Source organism: Nuphar pumila, chromosome 6 (assembly GCF_984573655.1).
Source record: "Nuphar pumila chromosome 6, dmNupPumi1.hap1.1, whole genome shotgun sequence".
In the NCBI taxonomy this organism is placed as follows: domain Eukaryota; kingdom Viridiplantae; phylum Streptophyta; class Magnoliopsida; order Nymphaeales; family Nymphaeaceae; genus Nuphar; species Nuphar pumila.
The window spans coordinates 88,369,226-88,390,184 of NC_143254.1; the positions used below are offsets into that span (position 1 = coordinate 88,369,226).

At 38.4% G+C, this 20,959-nt stretch overlaps 1 protein-coding gene across 6 annotated transcripts; it reads right to left on the bottom strand.

The window, feature by feature from the left end:
* Positions 1–171: 171 nt before the first annotated feature.
* Positions 172–20,090, bottom strand: LOC149835070 (protein EXECUTER 1, chloroplastic-like). Of its 6 annotated transcripts, none has more exons than XM_090011676.1 (12): positions 19,560–20,090; positions 17,495–17,611; positions 17,351–17,416; positions 14,223–14,329; positions 8,812–8,893; positions 6,711–7,427; positions 5,968–6,091; positions 5,681–5,850; positions 4,028–4,102; positions 3,831–3,923; positions 3,595–3,743; positions 172–1,214 (listed from the first exon to the last, which is right to left on the bottom strand). In XM_090011676.1, the coding sequence occupies exons 1-11, from the start codon at positions 20,073–20,075 to the stop codon at positions 3,651–3,653; spliced, it is 2,160 nt and encodes a 719-aa protein (XP_089867802.1). In that variant the 5' UTR covers positions 20,076–20,090; the 3' UTR covers positions 172–1,214; positions 3,595–3,650. The 6 variants fall into 6 exon arrangements, with proteins under 6 accessions (XP_089867802.1, XP_089867803.1, XP_089867801.1 ...); XM_090011677.1 differs by lacking the exon at positions 172–1,214 and adding an exon at positions 2,677–3,085 and having other exon boundaries at positions 3,595–3,734; XM_090011675.1 differs by lacking the exon at positions 172–1,214 and adding an exon at positions 2,677–3,058.
* Positions 20,091–20,959: the final 869 nt, after the last annotated feature.

Below are 20,959 nucleotides of genomic sequence, written 5' to 3' on the forward strand. Positions count from 1 at the left end.
TTTGATTGAAGATAACTTCAGGAATCAGGTCTCTGTTTGATAGTTTTGATAGAAGCATGTGTAGCATTAAGAATTTGGGAATACATGGGTCTGCTTTTGAAATGGCTTGGGGGTTGTTGAATAACATCTATTCATTGATAAAAAAAAAGATTGTTCCTTAATTATATGAGATTTTTTTTTGCAGCACAAATATTTTAATCCACCACGTGAGGTTCAGATGGAACAAAGAGGGAGGGAGGACGCTGACGTGGGTTGTCACAGGGGCTGCCCAATCATTGATCGTGTATGGCATCCTTCATGCCACGTGTCACACATCACCAACCTTTGATTTTTTTATCTATAGATATTTTCTGTTTTTCTGTTTTTTTTTTTTTACAAGTCTTAGCGTTTGATTGGATACAAGAACAAGTAAACCTGAAGTTTTTCTGATATGGCAAAACTGCTCTCATCAAAGTCTCTTGTTTTGCTACGACTCGGGTCAGACCGGTTCGTATCGGATTGGACTTAAACTAAGGCTGGGTATTGCTTTTATGATGACACCCTGTTGAGTTCAATTCATGACTTCCAAGTCTGTTGAGTTCAATTCATGGTTTCTAAGTCAGGCCAAGTCCTTGGACTTTTGAGCACTATGACGAGCATTTTTTTTTTTTGAAGTTCCCTGCCAAAGCAAGTAATCTTTGAGTAGTGTCACTGACAGCCAAGTTTTTACGAAGCCCACCAATGAAAGCCACTCACACACCCAGTGAGAGAGTCGAACCTGGGACAAAAAGGTCAGCACCTTCTTCTCAAGCCCGCTACTATGATGACCAAGTTGGGTTCATGTCTTTGAACTGGAGACCACATACAATCGCCGCAAAAGTCGCTTGGTGGTTTCAACTCATCGGCCATTCTTGATCAATAGAGTTCAATAAGTCGCGCCTCTAAAAAAATTACAAGGTACCGTCCGCGTGAAAACACGGGTTCAAGCCTTGAGAACGACCACTTCTTGCAAAAGGCAGAAGGTTATGACTCTCTCCAGTTCGCCGCACCCCAGCACAAGGAATACAGGACCGCACTAGGTATGGCTCTTTGTGGTACACAATCAGTCTACTATGAGACGACCATGGTCAGCTTGTAAGTTGTCATCAAGTGGCGCTAATCCGATACGGTACACGGGTCTCTGTCAAACCGGTCCAGAATACAGACGGCTCCCCACAATAAGAAATTCAGAAAGCCTGAAATTCAACGTCAAAACTTTGTTAAGTTGTCAAGAAACAACGCCTCTGAAAAACCGGTGGCGTTATGAGAGGCGTAAGCCACCACACATCTTTCTTTTTCTTTAGCGAACATGACCTAAGTACGCTTGCCAACTTGCAAGAGAAACCATCGTTTTTACCTCTCTTACCTCACTGGCACCATAACAAAGAGAAGACCAAGTTCAAGAACTTTTCACTAGAAATGAAAACGAAATCACGAACTTGGTCAAGGTTTCAATGGGCTAGGTCATGTTTAATGCGACGCCCAAACTAGCCACGAGCTCAACATCCCCATGTGGCAACTTGACTTACTTTTCCCTTTCCCGCAGTCAAGTAAGCAAGGACAAGGACAAGTTGCTTTCAAACAAAAGGCTGTTAAAAAGGAAGAGGTAAATATTGTGCTAATGTAGACACAAAAGGTTTGGTGTAGTGGGATGGGGCCTAGGCTGTTTGACGGGGCAGCCTACGTTCAAATCCCATGGGTGTCACCTCCCTGCGTAAGCCGTTTCTCCGAGTAAAAAAAAACATTGTGCTAATGTAAGATGCCCAACATGCTATTTGAAGAGTACTTGAGGATCATTACAACCAATAATTTTAGTATTATAGTAATCATTATCATGATCAAGTGACCAACCATTTGGAACTGAACCATCACAGATGTGGTGGTTGCACTCTCTTTTTTTTCCACTGGTTGAAAAGCATAAAGCATAGGAAATGGTCCTCTCTGGATTTGCTTAATATGGCAAACATGAATATACAAATTTTTTTATCGTGAGGTCATGAATGGTTTGCTTTTTTTTTTAATTAGTGACCGAGTTTGTCCTTATCCATCCTATAACCAGTGACCTACGTAAATGCACTAAGCATGATTGATTCATTAACAAAAATCCAAGAACTGTAGAATGATATCACTTCTTTAAATAATGTTACGGGTTGCTCATCAAACCGTGTCCAACAATATTTAAAACCACAATTAAACGATCGAAATATACAGTCATATACACATCATTGTCTTTTCGATTGGACTTTTGGTATATAGGTAGGTTGATGGGGTCCTCTCTCTCTCTCTCTCTCTCTCTCTCTCTCATGCATGAGCAGGAAAAGAACAAATCTAAGCCAGTGGTGGTGCGTGAAGCATGTAGCAGGTGGTGCTGGGTGGAGGGGCTAATTTGGTGATAGGTCGTAGGGATCTCAGTAGGGTCCCCGCCGAAAAAGATGGACCCGTCACTTCTCAATGGAGGGACTTTGGAATGGGGACAAACAATACCACATTTATTGGGTTCTTTAAAACATTTGGCTCTCTCATAAAACTAATGGTGGTCCTTAGTTTAGGAATACAATACGGCAAGTAGCAGGTGGTGCTGCAGACCAACTTGGCCGAATGATAACGAGAACACAAACATTTTACCATTTTTTTTGCCAGAAAAAAGGACACAAAACAAGGAAAAAAGTTTCTGTTTTGCACATGAATACAGTTCAATATTTCAGTGCAAAAGCCATAAAATGGACAATGATTCTCCTATATTTAAGGAATATTATGTTAAAAAGGATAAAAAAGAACAAGGTCAAGCTAAAACGGAAATAAAATATTAGCTGCAAATTAGTAGGAAAAAAACAAAGGCATTAAATTATACTATAGACATTTATCGGTGATTTCTGAATTGCTGGGGGAGAATATACAATGGAACCCGGCAACACCCGTAAAAATGATGCTAGAAAAAATTCTAGCAGTGGTGACATGCATCTTGGTGATTCCTGCCTCCTATCCTGAAGTCGATCTTTGATGTACTGTTAGCAGGCCAGAATAGCTGAAACCGTCGACCCTAAAGACGCAAAAATACCTGCCAATGCTTCCATAAACAAACCAAAAACGGGAATCAGTTTTGGAGACGAGATCAATTAATGTTCATAGGGATTTTAAGTGTGTCCCATACTTGATGCGTGTTGTCAAAACTTCAGCAATCATAGATAGAACCGCTCAAAGAAAACACTATCAGGCAATCAACATATTTTTGAAGAACCAAAACTTCGAGCAAATTCCTAATACATATGGGTGCCAAGATGAATTTGAGTGTATTCAATATAAATTCCGGACTTAAAGTTATCATTGCCCCCGGTTTTTTCTTTTAAAAGTCAACACACTCAGAGAATCAACAGGAGTTACTAATTCCCAAAACTTGAGTTAAAAGATGACTATAAAGTGCATACTTCTAGAATTCTTCAATGCTGCTTTCACAGATCATGAATTATTTTAATCTTCAATTTCCTTTACTTTTATGGAACTACAGTTATGCTTTGTGACTCCTGAAAAAATTGGTGAATTGTAGTGGCCTCTTACCATAAGTTAAGGAAAACACACCTTAAACGTAAGAGCAGGTCAGCCTTCATCTCTGTTCAGAAGCTGGATACCAAAACTCAATCTTGAAGCCTCACCCGGTTGAAAAACACCAGAAAATGGTACTCGGGAGCCCAGTATACAAAACCAACCACAGGACCAGCCTTTATGTACTTTAAACACAATAAAACAGAGTACCAAAACTTAGATAATGGAAGACAAAAAACAACGTTAGAATGTTCCAGGAAGAAGCAAAGTACCTTTCCATCAAGAATTACAAGCTCTCCATCAACCCAGCGAGGATCCTTGAAACCGGGCTCCGCAAGCCGACCCTGACCTTTGTAACGAGCAACCTAAGTAACCATTTTCCAGTCAGAACGTCAGAAATCACTACCCTGCTAGAGATTTTCAACTATGAGGTATCTGCACACATCTATCAGTAACAACACAAGCATACCACGCCAAATTCTTCTGGAATGATTCCCTTATGTGGTAATTGATTGTGTTTGCCAACTTTTGCACGAAATGCAACCTAGAAAAAATAGCCAAAAAAATAAATCAGCCTTGCACTAGCCTGATCTTTGAAAATGTTGAACTTGATAAGCTGGAATTCAGAAATATCAAAACCTATTTCACTCTGAAATGAACTTAGAAAGACAATGTTTTACATAATGATACCCTTGCACAAAACAAATAGTAGGCATCATTTTGGTGTTTTGGTCACTCTTGGATTAGTAGTTGTATTTGTGCACCTCTAGAATGCTATTGATTCAATGATAGTCTCTCTCTCTCTCTCATGAACCCCAGTCTGCTGGTGTCTGGAGTAGAGATGGTTATTGGGAAAAGGAAGGTTACACACATAGCCCATTCTAAGTTTCATGTATATTGATCATGGGCTTCATTTTTCACAATCCAAAACAGGTGCATATCATCCACAAGTCTGTTTGAATCCACAGTTTAGATGTTCTCAACGTTCAACTACTCTGGCAAATGACGTGTAGAGTATTTCTAGAGGATGCTTGTGTCATCAGTTCCAAACATGCTTGAAGATGCAGGTGCATTAATGCAGGGGATTTGCCTATGAAATCTGATTGACCGAATGCCATTTGAATGAATTTACTAACCCTTTCCAGATCAGATTAGGTAAGCAGATCACATATGCTTTATGCTTAGTGTACACAAATCCCAAAGAATACGAATTCAGTTACCATCCAAAACATGATTATATATAAAACTGATTCCAGTAATGACAAGTAGCTAATCAAATGCAGGGTCCAGTGGAGGCTTTCTCATCCATGTCTGGATCCAGCTCTGAATCCATCCAGTTGGGCTACACCAGAATATGCAGGATTAAGCAATACCTACATCAGACCTGAACCAATCAATTTACATCCCTATGAAGATGGTATTTTACAGTCAGATACAGAATGTCTGAAAGCATGCATCAATGAATGGGGTGGTGTGAGAGAGAGAGAGATTGGTACTGTCAGGCTCTAGGGAAAAAGGAGCAAGGCGTCCATCCCACAGCTGAGCTGCCAATATGGAGGGTTCAAGGGGGTGTCCTCATCTAGGGACGGGTAGGCTCCCATTCTCATAAACACAGGTAGAGACATCTTCCTCGTTGTTATATGCCCAACCTACTAAGTCAAGAGAAAAAAACAATACTAAAAAGGGATAACTAGAAAACACGGGGTGCTCAAGTGATAGAGGTAAGTAAATAATCAAGGGTCTCTTCTGTTGTTTTGTCTTTTGTGTGCATTGCCAATAAGGAGGGAAAGGACCCGCCACACCCCAGGAACCACTAATAATTATAACCATTGGCAGGAAACAAAACCACAGCAACATGGTCAAAGCACATAAAAAGAAGGGCCAATGGTTTTGCAACCAACCATTGCAAGAGCCCAATTTTTCTAACTACTTTCAGGGAAGACTTACATTACAAAATTAAGATATTACACTCAAACAAGAAATAGCCATGGGAATCATATCATTCCAATTGTCTGTAAGCATACTGTAAAAACCTGTAAAACCACAGATGACAATAAAGAAAAAAAAATGGCACTTGAACATAACTGTATCAGATCAGATGTATCAGATGAACCAAAAATACCTGACCAGCTGGGACATAAGGATCCCCAGTTATTTTTAAAGCTTCAACATACTCATAGAATTCAAGACGTTGAGACTCTGAATCTTCACCATCTTCTTTCCATTGACCATATCTACGTCTCAGATGAATAACTTCCGAACTATATGGACCATGAGCACCAACGTATAGACCTGGCCACAGAAATCCATCATAAACAATTTTAAGTCATCATACAGACTCGTTGAAGAAAATTACACCGGCCAAAAATATTTTAACAGCTAAAAAGGGAAAAAGAAAAAGATGGTCACCATGAAGAGGATCTGACGTTGTTGGTATTTCTATCCGACGGAAAACTGTGGTACCAGATAGAGCTTGTCGATTCTGGAATTGGTTCAAGGCAAAGTTCATAAAATCCCCAACATCCTTAAGAACCTGAATCAGTTTACAACACTATAAACATCAAGCTATTTTCACATTACTATTGGATCTTGTAATTCTATCCTAATATATCTGGATTGAGCTCCAGATCACACCTCCAAACAAGATCCAGAATCCCAATGTCAGGACCAAGTATTAGGGGTCCATGTCTGAAAAAGTAGGGATAGACCAATCAGGAATTTCACCTGGATGCAACCCATTGTCAGCCCAGACAGGAGTCAAGACTTGGACATAACCAGAGATATTACACATATTTCTCTTTCCACCACTAGTCCTAAAGTATTGGAAGTCCGAAGCAACCTAGGGTTTGAACTGTGTCAGGCCAGCTTCATTTAGTTATTATCTTAAATTATCATAAGATGTAGATAGAATACAGATGGATCAACATGACCTCTGAGATCCAACTTGTCTTGAGCTATCCCCATTTTAGGTCATGGCTTATCCGATGATGCATCTATTCCAGTATCAAGGGAGAATTCCAACCATTTCAGAGAATAATGCCTCTTTTAAAGAAAATTTAAAAAAAATAAAGAATCACAGAAGAGGAGGATTTTTTTATGTATTCATAGTGTTGCTTTTGTCCACCCATAAACAAGAAAAGGAAATAACCAACCTTCCCAGGAACCTTCTCCCCTCTCACAAGGACCTTTGCAAGATCTGATGTAACAAGGCCAATAGGTCGATGTACAGGATGTTTAGCATTTTTTCCCACAGGTCCATGATATTTGCTGCCAACTTCTTGTTGGCTGTCATCTTTCTCTATGCGAAATAAAAAAGATAACCGATCTCTTTTTTCAAGAGTAGCCGGCATCCGAATTGGGATGTTAGGTTTGCTACTTGACAGTTTCTGAACAAGTCCACCAATTACCAGCTTCACTGCGATCTGGTTTTCTTCCTCAGCAGCATCATTACTTGCTACATTTGGAACCTCATCTTGTGTGCTCTCCATATCAACCTCATTTGATGACCCAACAGTTGTTGATTCTATGTCCTTTTCTTCATCTTCATCTTCCATTATCTGTTCAAACACCTTCGAGATCAAATCCTTGTCAACTTTTCCAGGGGCAACAACCTTCAATACCTTAATATTTGCACCTGGTATCATATCTCGCAAGATATTGAGAACACCTGTCAATCCCTCAGCCACATCATCATCATCATCATCCTTGTCCTCGACATCTTCACTCTCCTCTATAGCTTCTGAGCTTTCTAGATTATCTTTTTCTTCAGCTGAATTAACCAATAAATTTGTGTCACTAGAATCCAATGGTTTAGAAGATGATGCTTGAAAATCCATGGCATTGTCTCTAGTCTTCTTCAAGTAGACTGCCTGGAAAGCACAAGGAGCTTATCAATAGACATGACATTAAACTGAAAAAGATAACTATGTGGATACTAAGAAATGGAAGTGTAAAGGTTTCATGGACAACTACATGATAAAGATGCACAAACTCACATACACTCTTCCTCATAAATTGCTCACATCTCAACTGTAAAATCCTTTTCTGTCTAAAATCTCTATTTTTTTAGAATTTAAATATAAAACAAGGTTAGTGGTTCACCAATTTTATCCTTAAACCAATAGGATAGCTGCTTCACATAAAATCAAGTTTACCGAAGACTGGATTAAGGTAACCCTAACGATCATGCACAAATTAAGCTTCTCAAGAATCAAATTAGGGCAAAATCTCAAACCCCCACTTTTTAGGTATGAAAAACACTAAATCATAAGGAGAAATTGCCAGTTTTGGATGTAAAAATGTGTCAAAATGACTATATTGAACTTAAAAGTACAAGCAAAACTAGCAAAAAATGGAGACAAAAGACTAGCTAAAAAACTTCAAGCTCAGACAAAGATAGACTCATATGCTATAGGCTGTATCTTACAATACCAGTGATACAAAGTGATGGAGCACGATAGACCACATATTGTGTTATTTCATGGAGTATTGTACCATATCCTGGTAAATTACTATGACTAATTGTACTGTATCAAACGTTGCAATACAATTCTTACAACAGTTCCCACATGTTTGAATCATCATCTCAGCTCTACATGGTGTGTCCATCAAAAGAAAAAAGACCTAATAAGGAAGATATAAGGCATGTCCATGGATAATCCGTTTTCGCTCCCACACCGCATTCCCATGCCATACAAAATTAGTCATGTACCCTGTAAACATTCTACTTACATATACGAAAATCGAAACAAAGTTGTCACCAAATCTAAGGGTAACATTTGATTTTAATCATCATGAGAAACACTACAAGAATTTGGAGATCCCAAAAGATAAGTCAGTGCTTTATGGGCACTTCAGTGAAAGAAATGATGATTATGATATATCTATATTTTTTTATTTTTACTCAGAGAAACCACTCCAGGATGAGACCTAGCCGTGCTGGCTCTGCCTGCGCGTACCTACGGCCGCTGTCTTGGCAGCAAAAAACTCCGAGGGCTTACCCCTCACCTACAGGGAGCTGCCACGCTTCGGCTTGCACAGGACCCATGGGATTTGAATCTAGACCATCCGCCTAGCAGCCTAGGCCCCATCCCACTATGCCAAACCCTTTGGGATTGTGATATATTTATATTAAAGACGATATTCTCAACAAAGCATACATCCTACTAGCAGGCATTAACTAATTTCCATTAGTTCTAGACAATCATCAAATGATAAACTGACCATGACTACCTCAAATGAGCAAAATTGTACCTGCTGTGAATACTCGCCTTTGCTATTTATGGTAACATATATTTCAAATAAAGGAATGCCAGGCAAAGAGGTAGCCAGTTGCCTGTCAAAGAAAACTCGTTAAATTCCAGAAAATCCACATGCCAATTCATGTAAGAACAGATGCACCATCAGAAACTCAGAATGACTAATCAAACTGCTGCTCTTTTTCATTCATCAATGTATAGTTAGGCAGATCATATTCTACAGATTCCAAAAACTATTGACATCACAAAAACAGGAACGATGTAAAGTTGGAGCATTAAACAGACGTCACTTGTTCAAAATGAGTAGTTAGAAAGTGACTATCATAAAAGATACCCAAAATAAAAGAAGATACTGAACAATAAAATTATCAAGCGTGCATGTGCATACATATGCACTGTATTTGTTTGCATTTAACATGAGCTCATCTATAATAACCTTATTTTTCACTTCATCATGCAGAGATTTTTGCCAGTCTAGGGGGTAAAGGGGAAAAGAAAAAGGGGAGCAGACTTCTGCCTGGAGCATAACATCCAGAAGAGTGACGTCTTAAAAAAAAAATGCACTCGACAGGCACTTTTAGTAGAACACCATATCTCTAAGCAGAATGGAGCACAGAATGGAAAGTTAAGGACTGCAACAAGGGCATACAGTGAGTATCAAGGAAAGGGTGTCCATTCAACCCAAACTGAGGTTTTTACTTAGCTAAGCTTAATCATGTGCACTCACAATATAAAAAACTACATTTGCAACCTAATGAAATTAATGGATATTAATCATCTCACGAAAAGCATTATGCAATCTAGGAAGTTAAGAGTATATAAACAACACTAAAGAACATATAAAGGCTCAATTAATAAAACTTCTCTTAAGGTTCCACAATTTGCTTCCTGAATTTTATTCCAAAGTACTGTGATATAGTCAAGCACATATTGTGGAAGGACGTTTCTATATGCAAAAGCATCCAATCAAGCCAATTTCTCCACCATTATGCAATGTTTCACCAATTATGAAGGGTGCAACACTAATAATAGTCTACGTCAAGATCAGAAAAATTCAACAAATCTCTACATAATCACAAGGTTGCAATAGGAGAGGGAAGGCCAATGTGATACGCTGCAATCAATCTTAGAAGCAAGAAGATGTGAACTCTACACCACCAAGAAAAAAGATCAAACTCTACACTATATATAAAGGGGCCACCAGTCCTAACAATTGCAAAAATTAAAATTTTCTTTGTTTTCTATTGGTTGTGAATTAACATTACCGTGTTTTCCATTGGCTGTGAAGATGAAAGGCTGGATGTTGAGACATGTGCATACATTTTCACCGTTTAACCAGCCAACATGCTATATTTTAAGTCTACATATGAAAACCTGTCATCCACCATATTTCCCCTTTGAATAGTAAAAACCTGTCATTGTGGTGCCTGCACGTCGCATTTAGTTGACAGATATCAGGCCCACTTCATATAAAAAATCCAGGGAGGGCTATCATTACTTTCCCATCTTAAAAGAAGTCCAGTTAAATCATTTTTTTATGTATCTCTCCACTTGTGAAAACCTGCCATCTAAGTTTGATGTGTAGCAGGCTCACTTCACATTAAAATCCAGAAAGAGCTATCATTACATCTTTGATAAAAGTGTCCAATGAAAATTAGACATAATTTTTACACTTACGTTATTTTCCCTACTACAAGACAACAAGCCACTAGAGCTCAGTCGATGATGCAGCGTAGTCTGTGTTGATGCTGGTGGAACCTTTTATGCTAGGAACTTTTTTTTCACTTGGTCAATGACGACCTCAACCCACTTTTTAGCTTCGGACCTTGCAAACTGCCCACTCAATCCATTAAGAGGTATGATCTCACTACCCTTCACAATGACTCTCTCTCTCTCTCTCTCACACACACACATGCATGTCAAACTGGGCTCAACTCATCCAACTCACCACCCACCTTGGCTTTCACCGATTTGAATCAGGTTATGCATCATTCAGGCAGATCTAAATCTGAGTTTGAAACTGAGGGAATTAACTTGAATGGATCAGGATAGCCCTGACATAACCAGTTCCTGAACCTTGGATTCCACTAAGCTACACATGCACATTGCTCATGAATTCCAACAAGATTCATGTCTAACAACATCTTAGAATGAGGAAGTATAATTGTAGTCTGAACTGTAAATATGGTAGCCACAATTTTAGGCAGACCTGACCTGATGCAGGTGAAGCAAGGTTTGTTGATGATGATGATCACTGTGTTGTGTAATATTGCAGATCAATGTTCTAACTAGAGTAAGACATCCAAATCTCATTACCTTGATGGGTACCTGCCCAGAAGAGCATTTCGTAGGATTTATGGGTGAATCTAGAACCCATACAACCTAGCCGGAACCATAGGCCAACCCTCCGGATGAACTTATAATATCCAAAGAAATGTGGATAGAGGCAATCGTAATAGTTGGGATATCCAAAACGTAATTAGAAAATTGATATATGTGATCTTATTATTAATATAGATTTAATACAATACTGATATTACACTTATCTAAATATAAAATAATATGTTTAACCAATTTTGAATTTGATCTAGATATACTTTGAGATCTTATTTAAGGATTCACATCTACAAATAGTGTTAGACTCAAATAGGATCTCTCTCTCTCTCTCTCTCTCTCTCTCTCTCTCTCTCTCTCTCTCTCTCTCTCTCTCTCTCTCTCTCTCTCTCTTAATCATTCTCTAACTTCATCTTACACATCTCATTTGCAATTCTTACTTCCTCTTCTATCAGATTACTCACGTCTTCCGTTTCAGTGTTGCAAAAATGGAGAAGTTTCACAAAACAAGGACAAGAATGAACTACCAACTGCCAAGTATCTTAACAAAGGGCATCCATAGACAAAGACACCCTATGCCACTCAAGTTACTATGCAATGAATATTACAATGATTGCTAAATGGTTATTAAACAAATTTTTCATTTTTTCCCTGGGAATAGAAATTATGGGCCTTTGCATAAAATAATATTTTGTTTTATGGAACTCAACTCCTTGAAATATATTTTAGAAATCCTTGGTCTTTTCATTTATTTCTTAAACATTACTCTCTCATATCTTATTCTCTATGTGCATGATATACAAATTTTTGAGTATATATTATCTTTCTTTTTTCATTTCAAGACAATATAGTCTTCATTCAATTTTTATTATATATGTAGTGTTTTTAGATGCTTTTAACTTCAATTTAGCCCATTTTTTTATAGGATTTGATATAGTTTGCATTTTTATCTCTTTTACTATCTTTTTGCTTTAGTTGTCCATTCTAACTAATTCTCTTACAGGGTGTTATTTTCCTTTTTTGTCATCTAACATGTGCGTTCTTATTGCCTAGCTAAGAAAGTAAAAACATATTTTTCACTTCTCTCATGCTTTACTTCTTTGTCTTGCCTAATTTGTTTTATTAAGTAAATAACTAAGCATCGTTTTTAAATGTGGCATGCTGCATAACTAAAGTGTAAATTTTTTGCCTTGCATAATAGTGGCAGTGTTACAGGGTTAAGTATAAGCATTTGAAATACAAATTTGACTCTTTTTTCTTTTATTCCTTCCATGTGCACGGGTGCACATGCATTTTGCTGGTATAATCAAAACCCCTAGCCTGAATGTTGTTCTCCATTACAAATGGCTAAACATGAGAGGCAAAATGTTCAAGACAAGGAGGCTCAGCTACCCCAACTACATTAACTGGGAATGGGCATAGATACTGCTGTCAGACAAAACAACTAGCTTTCAAACTGAACCGAAATAATCCACATTTCAAGTCAAGATGAAAGAGGTGCATGAGGGAACATCATTTGTTAAATCCTTTCCAAGCTTTGGTACACTTTATTAAACCCTAGGTACCTGAGGTACAAATCTCCTTGGTAACCAAAAAGACAAGGTATGCTTAGTAAGGAATCACCAATCCAGCAACCCTCTCAAAATATAACCTTGTCCAACATGCTTTATACCAAAGTAGATAAGATATTTTTTTTATTTTTTGAGAAGCAAAATATATAAGAGGATTTAACAACCACACGAGGAACCTTAAATTTTTTAGTGGAAGACCTAACATCCATGAAACACAATTCCATGAGTCTATCCATATGATTCTTTCTCTCAATTCTCATGTATTAAATCCACTTTTCCACATGACTCTCTCAATTACTCATGTATTAAATCCAATTTAATTTTATCTGTCTGAAAATATCTATCAGCCATGTGTAAAGCCCCGATACACCCATAATACATGGTTGGGAAATTTCAGCCAACCATGCATCATTTTTCCAAGAAAAGCTCCACAAATTATGTTCTTGACCTGCTTTAGATAGCAACTGGCAATATTTCTTCAGCAGAAGCAATCCAGCCACCAAAATCCATCCCTTGACTAACTCAGCCTGCTAAGGTTGCAAAAATAATGAGTGAGGTGCCAGAACACAACCAATTTACCGAAAGAGCCTTAACTTCCAAAACCACACCCAGCCTGTTGAGAACAAATTGTACCTAAACCAGCACATAGCAGGTCAGGCCCATATTCTTCACTGTGACCAAGGCAACTCAGCCAGCTACTTCTAGAAAATGGGTGTACAAAACCAAGATCACTCTAAACCAAACCAGACCAGTTCATCAACTGAGACATGGCACAAAATGGGCCTGAGCAGCTCGAAACATAAGACAATCAATCCCATTTCCATACCTCATAGAATCAGGCGAAGAAGATGAACATCTTGGCATGATGTTATTTGGAGCTCATTATCATAACAAAAGCAAGAGAAAAGACAATAAGGAATACTCCCCCGAATACCAGTGGAAGACATCGGACCTGTGAAACATAATCATAATGCATCGTGATACAAAAACATTTATGTCCAAGTTCCTTTGGATGTCATGCTGTTTCATCAATGTAGTCAATGTTAAAGCTAATTCTCGTCATAAGTTAACTGTCCAGCCAACCCAATGCAGAGCACAGCTGCCAAAATCTGTTCAGAGAGTATCTCAATGTTGAATTTTCTCAGAAGAAACTCAAAGATGATAATCAACAAGATATTCTTGAGAGACAAAAGCCTTTAATACTTTCAATATCTCATAAGTTTTTGGAAAACATTTTGATATTCCAGTTGACAGATTCCATACATCAAATATGTGCATTTACAGTTCTGTTTCCAAGGCAAAGGCAAATAGCTTTATCAGAGGGAATTGCAATATATATCCTTGCATTAATATTGAGCTATATTTTCTTTCTCTTTCAATATCATTCTATTGGACACATTTCACAGATCAACAACAGGTTCTTCATAACAAAACAAACAAAAAATATGGCTTGTTATTGACGTATTTCCTACTTGGTGACATATTATAGCTACTGTATTACCGTGAACTGTAGCTCTTTGCAATGAATCGGCCATGTGCAGCACTGATATGGATGATTCGACCATAAGGATCAGATGGATCTTCTGATATTCCAAACCACCAACCCAGCTGCAAGAAATAACAAAGTGTAAGTCACAAGTCAGTATATCAGCAATGTGATGCTTGGCGTGCATGTTGAGTATCGTCTATGTGAGAGATAGACACAACCAACTAATTGGCAATTTATTTTAACCACTATTGGGGATATATATCAAAGGATTGTAATTTAATCTATGAGCATTCTAACAATGTGGGGTTGAATGAGATAGCCATACTTGTAGACTTGTTATTATGACTGAGGAATCTCAGGTTCACATCTGCCAGGGTTATCTCCCAGCCTGGCTACAGGAAAAAAGTATTGCACCAACTGCATTGGATCTTCTTACTATGGAGTTCCAGAACATTCTATAACCATGGATCAAGTCTATCACTTAGGAAATCTAAAAACAAAGTGGTAAAAAGAATTTCTCTGTGATAGTAGTATTCTATGACTATATGAAAAAAGAAAAGTCAAGTAATGGGCATGAGATCCCTTTAACCAACAAGTCATGTACATCAAATTTGCAAATAAATACACTTTCAGGATGGGCATATGATAGCAAGAGTAACTATGATCTTTTTCCTTATTGGAGATAGATTAATTCCATCTCAAACTCCCAAAAGTTCATCAAAAAGTTCAAACACAGCAAAAGTGTGCCTTATAGAAATGCCCCATGCCTAACTATTTGTCAAAAATTGCAGTATTCTATGACTATATGAAAAAAGAAAAGTCAAGTAATGGGCATGAGATCCCTTTAACCAACAAGTCATGTACACCAAATTTGCAAATAAATACAGTTTCAGGATGGGCATATGATAGCAAGAGTAACTATCTTTTTCCTTACTGGAGCTAGATTAATTCTAATTTCTATCTCAAACTCCCAAAAGTTCATCAAAAAGTTCTACCACAGCAAGAGTGTGCCTTATAGAAATGCCCCATGCCTATCTATTTGTCAAAAATTGCACTTTAAATCAGGGTGACAGGATTCACTAGACCAGACAGAGAACCATGAACTAGTTCATGCAAACTGGATGGCAGGATGACCCAACTCACTGAAATCAGAAAATCCATTTTCTATTCCTAAGTCTAGAGAAGAAAGGAAAAAATGGAGTTTTAAGAATGAGTAGTTACTACATAACTTCTAAGATCCAGTCCGCTCACTCTCATAATATATGTACATACATGTGCGAAATGAAGCCACTCTAGCATACCAGGATCACTAGGTACCTATAAAACACAACCTACAGAACATGACCCTGGTGACCATACATCATGCATAACTTACAGAAAGAAAAATATGCCATTAATTACTTTTTTAAAAGATCAAAGACTAGAGAAAAAGGCCTAGAGAGAGAAGATTATGAACCTTGATGGAAAAGATATGGTTAGGAAATAAGAGAAGAAAGAAGAAATGAAAACTAGAAAAAGGAAAAAGACAAGTTATATAAAAAATATATTAAAAATGAGGACAAAATTGGTAAATTCTTAAAGAATCATCAACTTTTTACCTTAACTGAAATTCATGGGAAATATCCACTTTCCCTAATCCATATTGGGAAAACCATGAGAACAGGGTAACCTAAATTCAAAATTGAGATAAAAACAGAAAAAAAAATGGTGATGGTGACTATCACAATGATGAATTGATGATTTGAAGAAGTTGATGATGTGAACATTCATTATAAAAGATACATATAAATTAGAAATGGATTTCAAGAACTGAGCATTGCCATCCAAAAACCGTTTTAAAAAGCATGATTAACACACTATTGTCCAAATACTAAATCAAGTACTAGAAAGCCAGACATTAAAAATTGGATTTTGTTACTAATTTACCATTAAAGAGAGTTTTCAAAAAAGTTTTTCAAAGGAAACCACATGGTTTACCCTAATAGATCAATGGAGTGACAGAGAAAATCTGCCTAGTAGGCTGTAGTCTTTGCAAACCAGTTCCATGTACAGAATTGAAACCCATGAAGACAAAATAATGAAAATCTTTGCCAGTATTCAAACAATGCATTGAATATTTAAAAAAGGTGACAAAATTTAGCAATTTCAAGGGTTTCAAAATCACAATTTTCATATAACTATGATGTAAAGAAAATAAGGAAAAAATCCATACAGAATAAATCGAAACAAAGAAACTGCAGGCACCCATGAAAAGGTTTAAGGATCTGAGAAAAGCCATAGATTCTAAACACTGTTGCACGATGGAAATAAAAGTTACAAGCTGACTAATAGTCACTAAAAGGCACAAGCAGATTAGCATAAATGAGCATACCCTGCATAAGTTCATCAAACACCACTTGTATGTAATAGGCGTTAAAAGATAGAACACAAGGGCACAAATTTTATATTTAATCATTTAAAAACTATTTTTGATATTTTAATATATAAAAATTCACTTCTACTAAAATATCATTAAAAATCCTCAAAATATTAAAAAATACCCAATTAATGCCATATGTGTCAGTGTCTGTAATAGCACGTCTGGTCGTGTCGCCATGGACATTCAGCCAAAATCCTATGTCACACGGACTCGGCTAGGGAGGCGCCGCACCCGAGTCGACACGCCCCGACACGGGTGCAGACACGGATGCGGCTTCGGACACGGCCCAAACTCGGTCAACGCCGAGTCGGACTCGGTCAACGAGTCAAGGCCGAGTCCGCCCTTGTTTTGGACTCGGTCAATATTGACTGCGCCGGGGGGAGCCCCCGGACCCCCCTTTCTGCAAGGGAAAAAGTACAATTTGCAAAGTTTATAAAAACACTCATGATGGTGCCAAACTTTAGAGGACAATATCCACATATATGCACACAGGATATATATATATATATAGCTGAGTCCCCGTGTCCAAAATTTTAAAATTACCCGTGTCGTACCCATGTGACATAGCCAAAATCACATTTCCCTGTGACATTGTTCCTGGGTAAAGTTCATGCACATGCAGGCATGTGCAAAAATGTATGCTGGCATGTATGCACACTCTCTATGCATCTCAACAGTCATTAGTTTTTTTTTTTTTCAAGGCCTGTGTTATTGAACTCACCAATCCAGCACCAGCTTTGTCTTGAATAAAACATGCTTCCTTGTAGCACTCTTCCCTTACCGCTTTCTGCAATGATGATATGATGAATCCTGTGAGAAATATTTTACATACTCAGGACAACAAAAAATCTGATAAGCTCCTTACATTGAGCTGAGAAATCGCATTGCCAACAGTATCATTGGTTGCTGCTGCAGCAATTGCCACCTTGAGCTTAGCTGCCTCATCATAATCCTCTCTCTGAACAGCGTCTCTCAGTTGTGCCTGTAAGAGCTTGATATAAATTTATCAAAGACAACAAATGTCAAGGAACTAAGTAGGGATTTCTGCCAATGATTGATAAGCCTAGAGACATATATGTTGACTTGGCAATATGACCATCAGAAGCTGCAATTCATGGAAATGAAAACTCGTGACTAACTGCAGAAATGACAGTTCCAAAAAACTTCATGGTTTCATATGAAAAACATTGAATTTACACTATAACATCATCAAGTCCCTTAATATTTGAAGAGCAGTAGCACGTTAATGCAGGAGAGTATGACAAATGGTGCTTAGTAGTTAGCTGTACATTTGGTTTCCCACAATGGAATTGAGTTGTTTCATAGTTCTGCACCAATTAGCTCACAGCATTCATCATTTGGAGACTGAAAGGGTTCATGAAGGTTTTTTGTGAGAAATGCACTATAGAGGGAACCCAAGATGTAACACTATATGACAATCCCATATTCATGTCTCAAACTTCTAACCTAAGTAACCATCTTATTCTTTGGCCCAAAGGGCATGAAAATCCCACTGCGAATAACATTCATCGAATTAACATCTTCACAATTCATTTGAGATCTCTTTCAGTATTGAGGAGACTAGAGGAAATCGCAACAGTATTTTATGGCACAGTTGATCCCGACATGTCAGTTTTGAAAGAGAACATTGGCAGAAGTTAACCAACCAGAGGGAATTCCTGATGGAAAATCGCTACATGTAATCTTGAAATTTAAATGAACGCTCTATTACCAATGGTCTTAAACCGTGCAAATATACCATCCCAAAATTATAACGGATATTACTTCTCCACACCATATGTACATGGAAAAAGCTAATCACGCATAACGGATATTACTTCTCCTGTTCTCCACACCATATTATGCATGGCATAAGCTAATTAACTAGCAGCATTTGACCAAGTAAACCAGTGGAAGAATTGCATCTAATCCAATTATTCATAAACCATCTAATCCAATTAATCAAATAAAAAAACCATAACCAGTCCCTCCTTTGAGGATTCGTAATGTGACATGCAGGGGTGTAGCTAGGATTCATGTGAGGGGGGGGGGGGGGGGGGGAACAGGGTTGTAGCCAAAAAAATTTTATTTGTGCGATAGTCGGGGGTTCGGGGGCAGTGCCCCCGGAAAAAAATTGAGATAAAATAAAAAATGGCTACAATTATAAATAAAAATCTATTTCATATGGACAAATCAAACTATTTGCTGCAGTCAGGGCTGGGCTAGGACTGGACTGGGCTACAAAAATGGATAAAAATCTATTTCATATGGAATCAGGGCTGGGCTAGGACTGGGCTTTTAAAAAAAAGAACAAAAAAAATTAACTGTTTCGGGAGGCAGGACTGGGCTACAGCCCAGTCCTGCCTCCCCCTAGCTACGCCCTTGGTGACATGCACCACATAAAGCCAATTGCAATTCATCCACCCTAACGTCTATAAACCAGTCATGATAGGTCCATCCCAGCCATACATAGATGAATCGATCCTTGATGAAAAAACAGAGAGTACCACACCCATTGGATACTAAGTATAGTAACCGTCCATGTTTCTGCTATTTAGAAAAGGATTTTAAGAAAACAAAAAAGGAAAGCATTAGAGGAGACTATATGCATAAAATAGGCAAGTCAATGAGTGTTGAATAAATGCAGAGCGTCGAACTCACATAAGGAGCCCTTGGTTCCAAACCATCGATTTACTTTGCTCGCTACCAGCTAACAATTGGCATCAAACTAAGAGTAGTTTTATGTTTGCATATTAGTCAATAGATTTTTCTTCCTCACGGTAAGTTTCGTTTTGTTTTACATAAAGGATTCCCCAAGAGAATAGTGCAACACAGTCTTTATCATGAACTTCGAAATTCAGAAGTTCACTAGAATCAAATTAGTGGAATTGTCCTGCAACTTTATCCAAATTGTGGAGATATCCAATTACCTTCAGAACAGAAACTATCCTCTCTCGCTCTTCCACCTCCGCAAAATGCCGCTTCCACCGCTTCCAATCCCATTGTACATCCTCCTCCTCCGCCACCGGCACAGGCGGAGGTGACGCCTCCGCCTTCTCGGACCGACCTTTATACGAATCGAAGTAGTCCTGGAACCGCTTCCCCGCGCTCCTCGCTGCCTGCACGAAGGGATCGCTGACCTTGCCAGAAATATAGCGGAGCTGCTTCTGCGGGAAATCCCATCCGAATTCCTCTCCGGAAGACGAAGACGAGGAATCCGGCGGCAGATCGTTCGTCCAGCCGCCGCCGCTGCCGCACCTACACGGCGGGAAACCGGAAGCCCTAGAAGCAACGAAGAGGCGTTTCGGGTGAGGAGGATTGGAGGAGATTCTAGGGCTCGGGGAGGGGGAGAGGGTTCTGAAGAGGATCTGGTTAGGGTTAGGGTTAGTGGCAAGGTGGTCGATGGGAGGGTAGGGAAGGTGAGGCCCAGAGATGGAAGCCATCATCTGATAATAATAAGTTCTGGCGGAGGGCGAAGGAGCACGTCGCCTTTTATATCTGCTGCAGCGAGAGGTGCGCGGGAGACGATCGTGTGGAACTCGGGCGCACGTGCGAGTCGAGAGAAGAGGAAGGAGTTAGACAATTGAGATAACGCTTCCGCAATTGCTTTTATCCATTCTCACAAATCTCATTCACGAGCAAAGATCGTGATAATCTGATAAAAAATAAATAAAAGTTAAGCAAACAACGGTATATATAATTAACGGTCCACGATAATTTTAACTTTTAACGTAATAGTATGCAAAGTGTTTGAGCGTATGTAAAAATTCTTGTGCGATTCATGAATTTTTTATTTTTTTTACCTGTTTGAATACGCGAGGTTCGAAATTGCATAAGTAGAATATAAATGGCGAATGAGTAAAATCCGTGATGGATTAACTTTCGAAATTTTAAGGGTAAGTCTATAATGTATATATGTAGTTTGTCCCCGAATTTGAGACCCAAACGACGAAAAAACCTTATCAGTGCATATGATTTACGGAAGATCGCATAGCAATGGAACGAAAGTCTATACAAGACCAATTTTCATATGAGATGAAAAATTTTTCAGACATGAGCTTTAGAAGGGTAGTGTATTGAAAAATTAAAATAAAGATATGTCTCATGATATATGTATTTGATATTAATTAACAAATTTGGTAAATTAGGGGTAAAATCATTTTGGGCGAGTTAGTCAAGGGGTCGACCAAGCCCTTGGTCGACCACTTTAGGTCATAAGAGGACGACTTTAGCTACGAAGACCAGCTGGTCAGGTTGACCAGCTAGAACAATGACAATCTCGTAAGAGGCTAGTGCATGATCCAAAAGAGAGGGCCACGATTGGCCCTAC

What these genes read in the sequence shown, in the direction of transcription:
- LOC149835070 (XM_090011676.1), bottom strand. Translation starts at nt 20,075, where the DNA reads ATGATGGCTTCCATCTCTGGGCCTCACCTTCCCTACCCTCCCATCGAC. An exon ending in ATGCGATTTCTCAGCTCAAT is followed by an intron (nt 17,417 to 17,494) that starts GTAAGGAGCTTA and finishes TCATCATTGCAG; the next exon opens with AAAGCGGTAAGGGAAGAGTG. An exon ending in CTTATGTCCCAGCTGGTCAG is followed by an intron (nt 4,103 to 5,680) that starts GTATTTTTGGTT and finishes TATTTTTTCTAG; the next exon opens with GTTGCATTTCGTGCAAAAGT.